Consider the following 13,089-nt stretch of genomic DNA (forward strand, 5'->3'; position numbering starts at 1 on the left):
GGAAATGACTCGATGGCACTTAACAACAACATAACAACAACAACAAGAAAATCTTTTCCCAGTTAAATAAAAGGTCTATAAAATTTTCATTATTTTATTTTACAAAATTAATCAAGGAAACTATATCTAAATTGTAGGCACGACTACATTCCTCTCTCACCAACACCACCAAGTTTGCAAGATGAAAACTATTAGGTTAATATTAAAATTCCTTCTAATGGATATCTAATGCACATAATTATTTTTTAGTTCCTAATTTACATAATTCAAAAATTAGCAACTTATTAGTAAATCTAATCAAATAAAATGTACTGGTTGTTGTTGTTTTTGTTGTTGTTGTTATTTGCCGTCGAGTCGGCCCCGACTCATAGCGACTCCTCCTTGGGTTTTCAAGGCAGTATCACTATGGAAGTAGGATTGCCCAACCTTCCTTCCGAGGAGTGGCTGGTGGGTATACTGGTAGTATGATATAAAAATATTGATTTACCTTCACCCGTAGCATGGGTTGAAATTCTCTCACAAGCTTCATTGAAGAGTCGTATATGGAATTTCCAATTTTTACTGATTCCAAAAGTGGTACAGGGCGAAAGTCGGTGTGATAGAGCTCAGCATTCAGCCAGGAAGCCACAAGCTCCAAATTAGGAAGAGTAGCACTCATGCCAACAATCTGCACAGCATTAGACTGAGGACTGGCTAAATCTGCCTGGCTATGAAAAGCAAATGAAAATAACATTAAAAAGTTAAGTATTAATTACAAATAGCACTGCTAAAAATTTTATTTGTCATATCCTTTGGTACACATGCACACAAGCTTTTCTTTTTGGGTATATACCAAGGAATAAAATTATTATAGATTATAATTGCCTTCAATTTTAGTAGATAATACCAAATTATTTCCCAAAGAATCTGTACCAAAGTAACACCTTACAGTCTGTGTGTTCCATTGCTCCACATCCTTGTCAACTCTTGGTATTGCCAATCTTTTTAATGTTAGACATTATAGAAGGTAAACCAAAAAACTAAATTCACTGCTGTCAAGTTGGATCCAACTCACAGCAAACCCTCCTTGGGTTTCCAAGACAGTACCACTATGGAAATAGATTGTCCAACCTTCCTTCTGAGGAGTGGCTGGTGGGTTTGAACCGCCACCCTTCTGGTTGGCAGTCAAATGCCTTAGGCACTACACCGCCAGAGTCCCCTTATAGAAGGTATGCGGTAATATTTCTTTGAAGAGGTAACTTACATTTCCCTGATTACTAATGAGACTGAGCATCACTTCATATTTACGGACCATTTGGATACCCTCTTATAAATGCTTGTTCCCCTGCCCACTGATACATTGGGTTATTTGTGTTTTTTCTTATGGCTTTTATTTTCTTATTGGTTTTAATGTACTGGATAATGACTTTCCTCTTTCATTAATTTTTGCTTTTGTCTTTATTATTTCTTTACTTCTACATTCTGTGGCATTGTTATTCTTCTAAGTTCTTGAAATATGAACACTTAAGTCACCGACTTTTCAGCTTGTCTTCTTTAGCAGTATATACATTTTATACTGTCAAGTTCTCTTTAAAAACAACTTTAGCTTCATTTTACAAGTTTTATTAGGAGAAATTGTTATTACAATTTCAGTTAGAACTATTTTCTAATTTCTATTTTGATTTATTTTTTTGGTCAAAAATGTATTTCTTAATTCCTTCTAGTCATGCTTGTCTTTTTTTTTTTTTTTTCTAGTTTATTTTCACAGATATATAGTTTAAACCATTTCAATCCTTTGAAATATGTTAAGACTTCCTTCCTGGCCCAGTATATGGTAGGTTTTTTGTTTTGTTTTGTTTTGTTTTGTTTTGTTAATAATCATTCCTGAAAAGAACATGCACTCTGCTGTTGTTTGATACATTGTTCTACATACAGCCATTAGGTGAAATTTGTTGATTGTATTAGTCACATCTCCTGTATCCCTACTGATATGGGATATAAATGGTTAACTGCTTGTTCTGTCAATACAAGAGTATTAAAAATTCCCAAAACTGAACGACAAGAGCTTCCACATTAAACGAACCTAATGACTACTCAGCATAATGAATGGAAATAGAATAACACCTTAACAGATCAGTAGTAAATCTTATAACACCAAGGACAAAGAGGAGATCCTAAAAACTTCAACAAAGAATTAAAAGATTTTAAAAGAATGAAAGATCAGCATAACATTGTATTTCTCAAGAGTAATAATGGAAACTAAAAGACCATGAAGTAATAATGCCTTGACCATTCTGACAGAAAAGTATTTCCAATCTTGACTTCTATCCACAGACAATATGTGAATTAAATGAAAGACATTTTCAGACATATAAGGCCTCAAAGAATTTATACCCATATACCTTTTCTCCAGAAATTCCTGGAGGACATCTATACAAAAATGAGGAAGTAAATCAAGAAAAAGATTTATGATTCAAAAAAAAAGGGGGCTGTGACTCAAGCAAAACATAATGTGAATGAATGATGATGATAAAGAGAGATTCTAAATGACTGCTGTCCAGCATATATATACATTAACCTGTCCAGATAGGAGCAATTCAGAAAGCAATAGGAGAAATTTCTTTAACAAATGAAATTGGTAGAATTGCAAATATGTTGAAATATATGGGGTGGAGATTTACATAACGAGGAAAGAGTCTGGGGAAAAATTAGTGAGAAGTCCGTAGAAATACAAGACATCAAACAAAAAAAGACATTTATTAACTTCAGAGAAAACAAAACGTTACTTAGAAATGTAAAAGCATTCATAGCATACTACATGGCTCAGTTAACAATGGCATTTATATAGTCATAATAGTGTAAAAGAAATATATGGGTGGTACACACAGTTAACATTCTCAGCTCCTAACTAAAAGGTTGGTGGTACAAGTACACCCAGAGATGCTTTAGTAGAAAAGTCTGGTGATCTACTTCTGAAAAATCAGCCATTGAAAACCCTACGGAGCACAGTTCTACACTGATACACATGGGGTCATCGAGAATTGGAATCTATGGCAACTAGGCTTTTGATAGTGTAACAATCAATATTAAGCTAAGCAAAATTATGACATCATTATGTTTGTATAATACAAATATGACTAGAGGATAAGGGAGGGGCTGTAGGGTCTGCTTTGTGGGAGGAGTGTGCATAGAGGTACATAAAGAATACAAATATGTGCTTAGATCTTCATATTCCATAGTAAGTAGTCAACTGAGACCAGCTAAAAACTCAAGTAGCTGCATTTAGAGATAAAGCTGTAAATAAAAATCTTAAAAAGACATAAAGAAACTTAGAGTTAAAACTAGTCACCCCTGGGAAGTGAGGCCAAAGAAATGCTGTTTTTTCAACATTAGCCTATTTAAATTATACACATGTATAATTAATGTATACTAATTACATGACAAACACAAAAACTAGATTTTAAAAAATCTATCATAAAAGTCTGTACACCAAGACCAAGCAGAGTGAGCAGTCAGAAATTTACGAATGTTTACAAAGTAATCTATAATCAATCTCAGTCTAAAGTACTTCTTTTCAAACATATAAGAAAAGCACTAATTAATTTAAAGGTCAGCTTTAATTTACTTAATTACTTATTATGCACTTATGTGACACTTTCTCAGTATTGTTTGGAATCTCAAAAACTCAGTTAAGTCAAGTACTCACCAAGATGCTGATTTCTGAGCAATATAGCAAATCTTGGTCAGCAAAAGCTCCAACAGATAGCCTCGGTGAGAGTCTCCCAGCATATGCAATTCATCCACAACCACCATTCCTAAAAAGATTTTCCAGAAACTAGGCTTTATAGAATTTGACAGTTCCAAGAAGAGTTTCAAAAAACTCAATATATTTTCTTACACTAAGTAGCTGCCATTACAATATATTGCACATGATGCAAATTTCTAACTATAAAGCAAAAATCAGATTCCACATAATGGACAATTCTTTTCCAAGATGTTTTGCTGTCATAGGTGGTACTACAACAAAATATTCTGGATCTAAAAATCTATTATTTGCTTATTCAAAGCTAACTAAATCCAGAGAAAACTGCCTCTTGTTATTCAACCACTTCTAAATTGGCAATCTTATAGAAATAAAAGACATCTATGTCAGTCATTCCGTGTATTGACTTTTCTGTGGGAAAACAACTAAGGCAACCATTCTCTGTTTAGCAAGTTGCTTGGAAATGCAGAATAAGATCAAGAAGAAAGAAATGATTTAAGGGTTTTTTGTTGTTGTTGATTATAGTAGGGTGTGTTACCCTCCTTCAAAGCATAAATATGATCATAATTCCCTTCTCCACTACTTAGAGAATTGACCCAGTCTATACAGTTGGAACAATGCTCAATAATTACTGAAAATTTAGTATCAACTTTCTTCAGTTAAATGTTTCATAATATTATCATTGCCAAGTATACTGGTGTCTCCCCCACAAATCCCCACCAGCAAAATCAAGACTTTTCAGACTATTTCCTTTTGACATGGTACTCCTTTTCGTCATCAATAAGCTATCTCCAAATCATAATGAGTTATTTCAATATTTATTCATTCATTAGAAAAATATTTGCTCTACCTAGTGTGCTAGACACTATGTTAGGTGCATTGGACATAACACTGAAGATCCAGTCTCAATCCTCAATATATTTAAAGACCAATGGAGAAACAAGTAACAAGAGAATTCTGGTATAAATTGATGTGCATAATTTCTCTCTATAAGCTTCTAGAGCTTTTAATCATAAGACTCCATGTATTATTAATTTGATTCTCAACTGCCAAATCCAAGTTCACCATGGCATTTTAAGTTCTGCAGCTAACTGATAACCGTGCTGCTATTGCCACACTCTATTCCTGTTGCTACCTCTATATAGTAGGCCTTCCATAGTGGTTAAAATAAATAAATAAATAAGATGGAAAACCTTCCTGGAGTCCCAAGCTGAAATACACTATCACTTTCTGTAGCTCTCCATCATTTGCCTGCTAAATGGGTAGCCTCTGGGTTCAGGCCTAATCCGGACATTACAGCATCAGAGTACAATAATGAATACGTACACATATACACTGATTATGAAGTTAGTAAACCCAGCCCCTGCATGCTTCCTTTTATTCCTGATAAAGTTTAGCCAGGAAAGAAGCAATAAATTATTCAAGGTCTCAAAAGTATCCTCTATGTTTTATAAAGTACAAAAAAAGTAAGGCAGTGTAGGCAGTAACAACAGTAGGATGTAAAACTTGTACTTTTTTTTTTTTTTACAGAATCCTAACAGTACAGATACCAATTCTTGTTTCTACAAGTAAATGACAAACAATAGAAAAACAACATGTATGTGTAGAAATCCCAACAGCATTCCATTCCATCAAAAATAGTAATAGAAAGTACTTGCTTATTTTCTTGTTTGTCTTACCTAGGAGATCCATCTTATTTTCCCCTATGAGGCGATTGACCAGACCATTGGCTCTCTCAATTGTGCAGACAGCAATATCCAAGGAAGAGAAATGCCCTGTCGGAGAGGTACTGCCCATATAACCATCTACTTTTATTCCTACTTCCTGAAACAGGCTCTGAATTGAGTAGAAAAGAACAATACATGTAAGAATAATTTCAAATGTATGAATTGTAAGTCAGACCACAAATTGGTTCTATCCCAGAACATAGACATAAGTATCTAAGGGCATCTATCAGTTTACTGTCAGTTATTCCTGGCCAGGACCTATTGGTTCTTTTCACATATTTTTATACTGAAGATATGAAGTTTGAATTAACAAAGCTCAGTAGATATTTTCCATTAACAGAGTCAAAAACAATTAAGTATATCATTTAAATAACTTTACTTAATAATTAAGATAGTTCTAAGAGTTATTTATAGAAAATAGGTAAAAACTAGGCACCAATATTTTTGATCTAATAAACAAGAAACTAGCTATTTCTAAACCATTGCAACACACTTTATGAAACAAATTTATACTTCATGAGGAAAATATTCTCGTGATCCCACTAAAGACCAGTTATCTATGTAATGGAAAACCTTTAAAAAATCAAATGCAGTGGGACTGTGATGTTAACTTTTTTAGTTAAACTTTTAACTAACATACCTTCTCATTGGTTTGAGACCTTCTCAATAAAATGGATTCTTTCACATTTTGTTACTTTGGATCTAAGTTGAGAGGATGTTACAATATAGGTCTAGATTTGTTGGCTATTTGGCCTCTGAAATAACTGTTAAAAAGACTCATTCATCAGGGATACAGCTCAGAGGGCAGGAATACATAGGAAAGGACATAAGGAAAGAGTAACCACAGGGAAGAAATAGGAAGAGAGCTGTTATACTATAGAGATTGAAATCAATTTTATAAAATTGATAAATGTGTATGAACTGTTGAATGGAAAATAAATTTGCCCTGTAAACTTTCCCTCAAATCACAATTAAAAAAAAAAAACTCACAGAATTTTAGAGTTGTTCATTCAATAAAATTTTTCTGAGTGCTTATTGAGTTATTCCACAGTGCTAGGGTTAACATCCTCATTTCACAAATAAAAAAATAGGCCCAGAAAGTTATATGCCCAGCCTGAAGACAATGGCAAAACTGTCTGAAAAACCAGTTTTCCTGAATTCCCAGTACAATGACTTTTCTATTCCAATTTTTCCATTTTTCCACTACAGAAATTACAGTAGTCAACTTATTCTATTCAATGAAACATTGTGAAAATGCCTTAGAAATCAATAAATACAATTTAAATGTAAAGTGTTATTATTCATTTCTGCAGATCATAGGAACAGATCATAGGCATAAAGCTTTATCTAAGTACCAATAGGTCCTGTTATTCATCTCCTAAATGTTCCTAAATGGCCCTCAACTGAGATGTGATGTGCTTCCTTAAGTACTCTTTCTTTTCCATGCTTCTGTCTAGTGCTACTATTCAGCTAAAACATTGATTCTTAATTTTCACACTTAGATACTAATTGAAGTTCTGTTTACTTCCTAAGGAAAAGTTTATTAATGACTCTTTTAATTTTATAGCCTTTTCTTCTACATACAATAATAAAAAAAAGAGTTTCCCTCCATAAATGGTCAACTTTTAAAGCTATATTGGGATACAATAAAAGAAATTTTTATTTTTTTTACTTGCTTTTACAATTCTATTCAAATGAAGAATGCTAAGTTTCAATAACAGGCCTTTTATTATTTCAAACTTAGTAGAAAAACTTTACCTGAAGATAGTATTTCTTCTCCTTAGCCACAGAGACAAAGGGCAGGATAAACAAAGCTTTCTTCCTCATTTCCAAAACCCGTTTCAAAATAAGTAATTCCGCAACAAGAGTCTTCCCAGCACTTGTAGGAGCTAAAATATTATTGTTTTGAAAGGTTATCACAAAAGAAGTAATATTTGGCATTCTATATTAATAAATGTTTTAAGCCAGTGTTCAGTAGCTCTAAAACCTAATGCTAGCCTATCATTAATGCCCCAATTACCATTTGAAACATTTGCACCAGCTTCCTGAATAGTCTCACACTGAAAATAGAGAATTATTAAATTAATCTTTATATCAGCATGAACACTGAATATTGTTGAGTGCTTAGTTTATGCCTAAAGATCATTTCCTTTAAGTACCAAATGTTTAAAATTTCTGCCCTTCAGAGATTTCAGATTACTGAGGAAGGAGATGAAAAATTTTAATATTCAGGCATACCTTGGCAATATTGTGGGTTTGGTTCCAAACCACCACAATAAAGTGAATATCACAATAAAGTCACACGAATTTTTTGGTTTCCCAGTGCATGTAAAGTTTACGTTACACTTAAAGTTTGACATATTGTGAGAATTACTGAACTGTGGCACAGAGACACAAAGTGAGCACACACTGTTGGAAAAATGGCGCTGATAGACTTACTTATCGTGGGGTTGCCACAAATTTTCCATTTGTTAAAAAAAAAAAGCATCTGCAAAGCACAATAAAATAAAGTGATAGAAGCTATTATAATAACAATAAAATATTATGATAGCAGCTACTATAGAAGATGAGGAAGCTGTAAGGAACCTTGTAGAAAGGGGACACAACTCAGTACTGAGTAGGGAGGGAAGAAGAAAATGAATGCCAACCAGAAGAATCAGCACGTCAAATGCACTGGAGAAAAGCCTGACATGTTCAGACAGCAAGAGTAATTTAATAAACCTGGAACATAAAGTACAAGTTGTTGTTGTTGTTACGTGCCATCGAGTCATCCCTGACTCATAGCGACCCCTCCTTGGGTTGCCAAGGCAGTATCACTACGGAAATAGATTGCCCAACCTTCCTTCCGAGGAGTGGCTGGTGGGTTTGAACCGCAAGCCTTCTGGTTAGCAGTCAAGTGACTTAGGCACTATGCTACCAGAGCTCCCAAAAGTACAAGTAGGGGAGTGAAAAAAGAACTACAAAAGGGCAAGATGAAGAGTTTTATAATCTCACAAGGAGTTTAGTCTTCATCCTAAGAGCAATGACTAGTGACTGATGAGTTTTATGAAGGGGAGTAACAAGCATATTTGTAGTTTATAAAAATTACTTTGGCTGCAGAGCAGAGAAAGACAAGAAGAAAAAGATAAACAAGTTTCAAAGTTTACTTAATCTAGAAGATGACAGTGGGCTGAACCAAAGTAATGCACCTGTAAACAGACAAAAGTAGTCAGAATCAAGAGACAGCTGAAGGTCCTCAAAAAATTAAACATAAAATTACCATGTGACCTAACAATTCCATTCCTATATAACCAAAAGAAATGAAAAAAACAAAATCTCCCAAAAACCTGTACATAAATATTCACAGCAACATTATTCTTTATAGCCAAAAAATGGAAACAAGCCAAATATTGATCAATGAATGAATTGATAAATAAAAAGTAGGATATCCATATAATGGTATATTATTTGGCCATAAAAACAAATGAAATGCTCACACATGCTACAACATGGATTAACCTTGAAAATATTATGCCGAGTAAAAGAAGCTAGACATAAAAGGCCATATATTATATGGTCTTATCTATTCATATAACATCTCAATTCCTACAATAGGCAAATCTATACTAAGTGCTTCTTACCTAATGGTTAGATTCTAAAGCCAATGTATCAAACATAGGTTAAAAATTGTGTATGTCAAATTTTCCCTTGAAAACTCATGTAAATCTTCTATAAAGTATATTAGATATGGTTTTGTGTACACAACCCTGTACAAGCAGGCTACTTTATAACATAATATGTATAATGCTCATACTCTGAAAAGAACCTGAGAATTGGGGAAAAAAGCAGACTCGCATCTCCCATCACACAATCACTCTATTTGATGGATTTAATTGATTCCCAAAAAAATATGTGTTGTAAATCCTAACTCCTATACTGGTGGTTTCACCACTCACTTTTCAGTTTATTGGATTGACAGAAATTTCAACAAATGGATACAGCACTAGAGGCATATACTTGTCTATGCCAGGAAATTTGGAAGAGAGCTACCTGGCCAACCAACTGGAAGAGATTCATATTTGTGCTCATTCCAAAGAAAGGTGATGCAACAGAATGTGGAAATTATTGAACAATATCATTAATATCACACACAAGTAAAATCTGCTGAAGATAACTCAAACACAAAATTGAAAAGACAAATAGATGACTCCACAGTAATGGTAGAAGATTTTAATGTGCCACTTTCAATCACAGACAGAACAACTGGAAAGAAACTCAACAAAGATGCAGAAGAACTAAACAATACAACCCACCAACTTGACCTTATAGACATCTACAGAGCACTTCACCCAACAACAGCACAATATACATTCTTTTCTAGTGCACATGGAACATTCTCCAGGATAGATCATATGTTAGGCCACAAAGCAAGCCTTAATAAATTTAAAAACACTGAAATACTGCAAACCATCTTCTCAAATCACAATGCCATAAAATTACAATTTTAGGAAGATGAATGGAAAAAGAGCAAACACATGGAAACTGAGTAACACCCTCCTTGGAAATGACTGGGTAATAGAAGAAATAAAAAATGAAATTAATCAAATGAGAATGAAAACACAACATACCAAAATCTTTGGGACACAGCAAAAGCAGTGACCAAAGGTCAATTTATAGTAATAAATGTGCACATCAAAAAAATAAGAAAGAGCCAAAATCAATACCTCAAACCAGAATCTCCACAAATTAGAAAAAGAACAGCAAAAAAAAAAAAAAAAGCCTACAGTCACCAGAAGAAAAGAAATAATAAATATTTGAGCAGAAATCAATGAAACAGAAAATAGATAGACAATAGAAAAATTCAACAAGAGCAGAAGTTGCTTTTTTGAAAAGATTAATAAAATTGACAAACCACTGGCAAATTTAACAAAGGAAAAGAGGGAGAGAATGTAAATAACACAAATAAGTAACAAAGTGGGCATCATCACAACAGAACCAACAGAAATTAAAAGGATAATATCAGGATAGTGTGAAGAACTGTACTCCAATAAATTCAAAAATCTAGAAGAAATGGACAGATTTCTAGAAATGTATTACTTACCTGAACTAACACAGACTGAGATAGAAAATTTGAACAGACTCATAACAAAAGGAAAAAATGAGCAGGTCATAAAAAAATTACCAAAAAAAACCCACCATTTCACGGAGAATTCTACCTAATATTCAGCGAAAAACTGACACCAATCCTACTCAAACTATTCTAGAACACAGAAAAGCATGGAATCTTCCCAAATTCATTGTATAAGGCTAGCTGATACCAAAACCAGGCAAAGACATCACTCAAAAGGGAAACTACAGACCAAAATCCCTCATGAATATAGATGCAAAAATCTTCAACAAACTCATAGTCAACAGACTCCAACATCATATCAAAAAATAATACATTATGACCAAGTGGGGTTCATATGAGGTATGCAAGAATGGTTCAACATTAGAAAAACAATCAATGTCATCCACCAAATAAATAAAACAAAGGAAAAGAACCATATGATCATATCAATCGATGAAGAAAAGGCATTTGATAAAATCCAACACCCATTTCTGATCAAAACTCTCAGCAAAATAGGAATAGAAGGCAAATTCCTCAATATAATAAAATGTACATATGAAAAATCAACAACCAACATTATTCTCAAATGGAGAGAGACTGAAACCATTCTCCTTGAGAATAGGAACTAGACAAGGATGCCCTCTATCACCACTTCATTTCAACACTGTATTGGAAGTCCTAGCCAAGCCAATAAGGCAAGAAAGGGAAATCAAAGGCATCCAAATTGGTAAGAAAGAAGTAAAACAATCCCTATTTGCTGATGATATGATCCTATACATGGAAAATCCAAGAGACTCAGCAACAAAACTACTGGAACTAATTGAGAGAGTTAGCATCATGGCGGGATACAAGATCAACATACAAAAATCAGTTGGATTCCTCTACACCAGCAAAGAGATTGCTGAAAAGGAAATAAATAAATTAATACCATTTATAATAGGTACCAAAAAATAAAAAAAAATACTTGGGAATAAATCTTACCAGGGACACAAAAGACCTGTACGAAGACAACTATAAAAAACTACTACAAGAAACTATAAGAGATCTACATAAATAGAAGAACATACCATGCTCGTGGGTAGAAAGATTGAACATTGTGAAAATGTCAGTACTACCCACAGCAATCTATAGATTCAATGCAATCCCAATCCAGATTCCATCAACATTCTTTGAGGATATGGAAAAACCAATCACTAACTTTATATGGAAAGGAAAGAGACCTCGAATAAGTAAAACAGTATTGAAAAAGAAGAACAAAGTAAGAGGTCTCACACTCCCAGATCTCAAAACCGACTATACAGCCACATTAGTGGAAACTGCCTGGTACTGGTATAATGTTAGACACATAGACCAATGGAATAGAATTGAGAACCCAGAAATAGGTCCATCGACCTATGGTCAGCTGATGTTTGACAAAGGGCTGAAATCCATTAAATGAGGAAGAGAATATTTGTTTAATAAATGGTGCTGGGAAAACTGGATATGCATTTGCAGAAAAGTGAAACAAGATCTGTACCTCACACCATACACAAAAACTAATTCCAGATGCATCAAAGACTTAACTATGAAACTTAAAACTATAAAGTTCCTCAAGGAAAAAATAGGGGCAAATTTGGGGCCCTAATGTATGGCATAAATGGACTATCAAGCATGACCCAAAATGCACAAACAGCAGAAGATAAACTAAATGAATGGGACCTTCTAAAAGTTAAATTTTTATGTGCTTCCAAAGACTTCTCCAAAAGAGTCAAAAGGGAACCTATAGATTGGGAAAAAATGTTTGGTATGACATATCTGACAAGGGACTTATCTCTAGAATTTACAGAAAATTCCAACACCTCAGTAACAAAAAGACAAATAATCCAATTAAAAAACGGGCAGAAGACATGAGTAGACACTTCATCAAAGAGGATATTCAGGCAGCTGACAAACATATGAAGAATTGCTCATTATCATTAGCCATTGTTGTTATGTTGTTATTTGCCGTCAAGTCGGCCCCGACTCACAGCGACCCCTCCTTGGGTTTCCGAGGCAGTAACACTACGGAAGTAGGATTGCCCAGCCTTCCTTCCGAGAAGTGGCTGGTAGGTTTGAACCACCAGCCTTCTGGTTAGCAGTCAAGTGCCTTAGCTACCAGGGCTCCTTCATTAGCCATTAGAGAGTTGCAAATCAAAACAACAATGAGATACCATCTTGCTCCAGCACCAGTAGCAAAGTTCAACAAGACAGAAAATAACAAATGCTGACAAGGATGTGGAGAGACTGGGATTCTCATACACTGCTGGGGGGATTGTAAAATCGTGCAACCACTGTGGAAAGCAGTATGGTGATTTCTTAAAAAGTTGCAATTAGAAATATCATTTGACCCAGCCATTCCATTACTAGGTATATATCCTAAAGAAGTGAGAGCCATGACAAGAACAGACATAGGCAAACCCATGTTCATCGCAGCACTATTTACAATAGCCAAAAGATGGAAACAACCTAGGTGTCCATCAACTGAGGAATGGATAACCAAACTATGGTACATA

The 13,089-nt window shown here is 34.2% G+C and overlaps 1 protein-coding gene across 1 annotated transcript in view; it reads right to left on the minus strand.

The window, feature by feature from the left end:
- The window catches only part of POLQ (DNA polymerase theta), a 222,700-nt gene that overhangs the window by 207,468 nt on the left and 2,143 nt on the right, over positions 1-13,089 (minus strand). The window contains exons 3-6 of the mRNA XM_007943887.1: positions 7,228-7,358; positions 5,422-5,578; positions 3,686-3,794; positions 488-707 (exon numbers count right to left, since the gene is read on the minus strand). Coding sequence (XP_007942078.1) covers positions 488-707; positions 3,686-3,794; positions 5,422-5,578; positions 7,228-7,358 — 617 coding nt within the window. The remainder of the gene's footprint in view (positions 1-487; positions 708-3,685; positions 3,795-5,421; positions 5,579-7,227; positions 7,359-13,089) is intronic.

This window comes from Orycteropus afer, unplaced genomic scaffold (genome assembly GCF_000298275.1).
Source record: "Orycteropus afer afer isolate SDZICR_OR568_19922 unplaced genomic scaffold, OryAfe1.0 scaffold00114, whole genome shotgun sequence".
NCBI lineage: Eukaryota > Metazoa > Chordata > Mammalia > Tubulidentata > Orycteropodidae > Orycteropus > Orycteropus afer.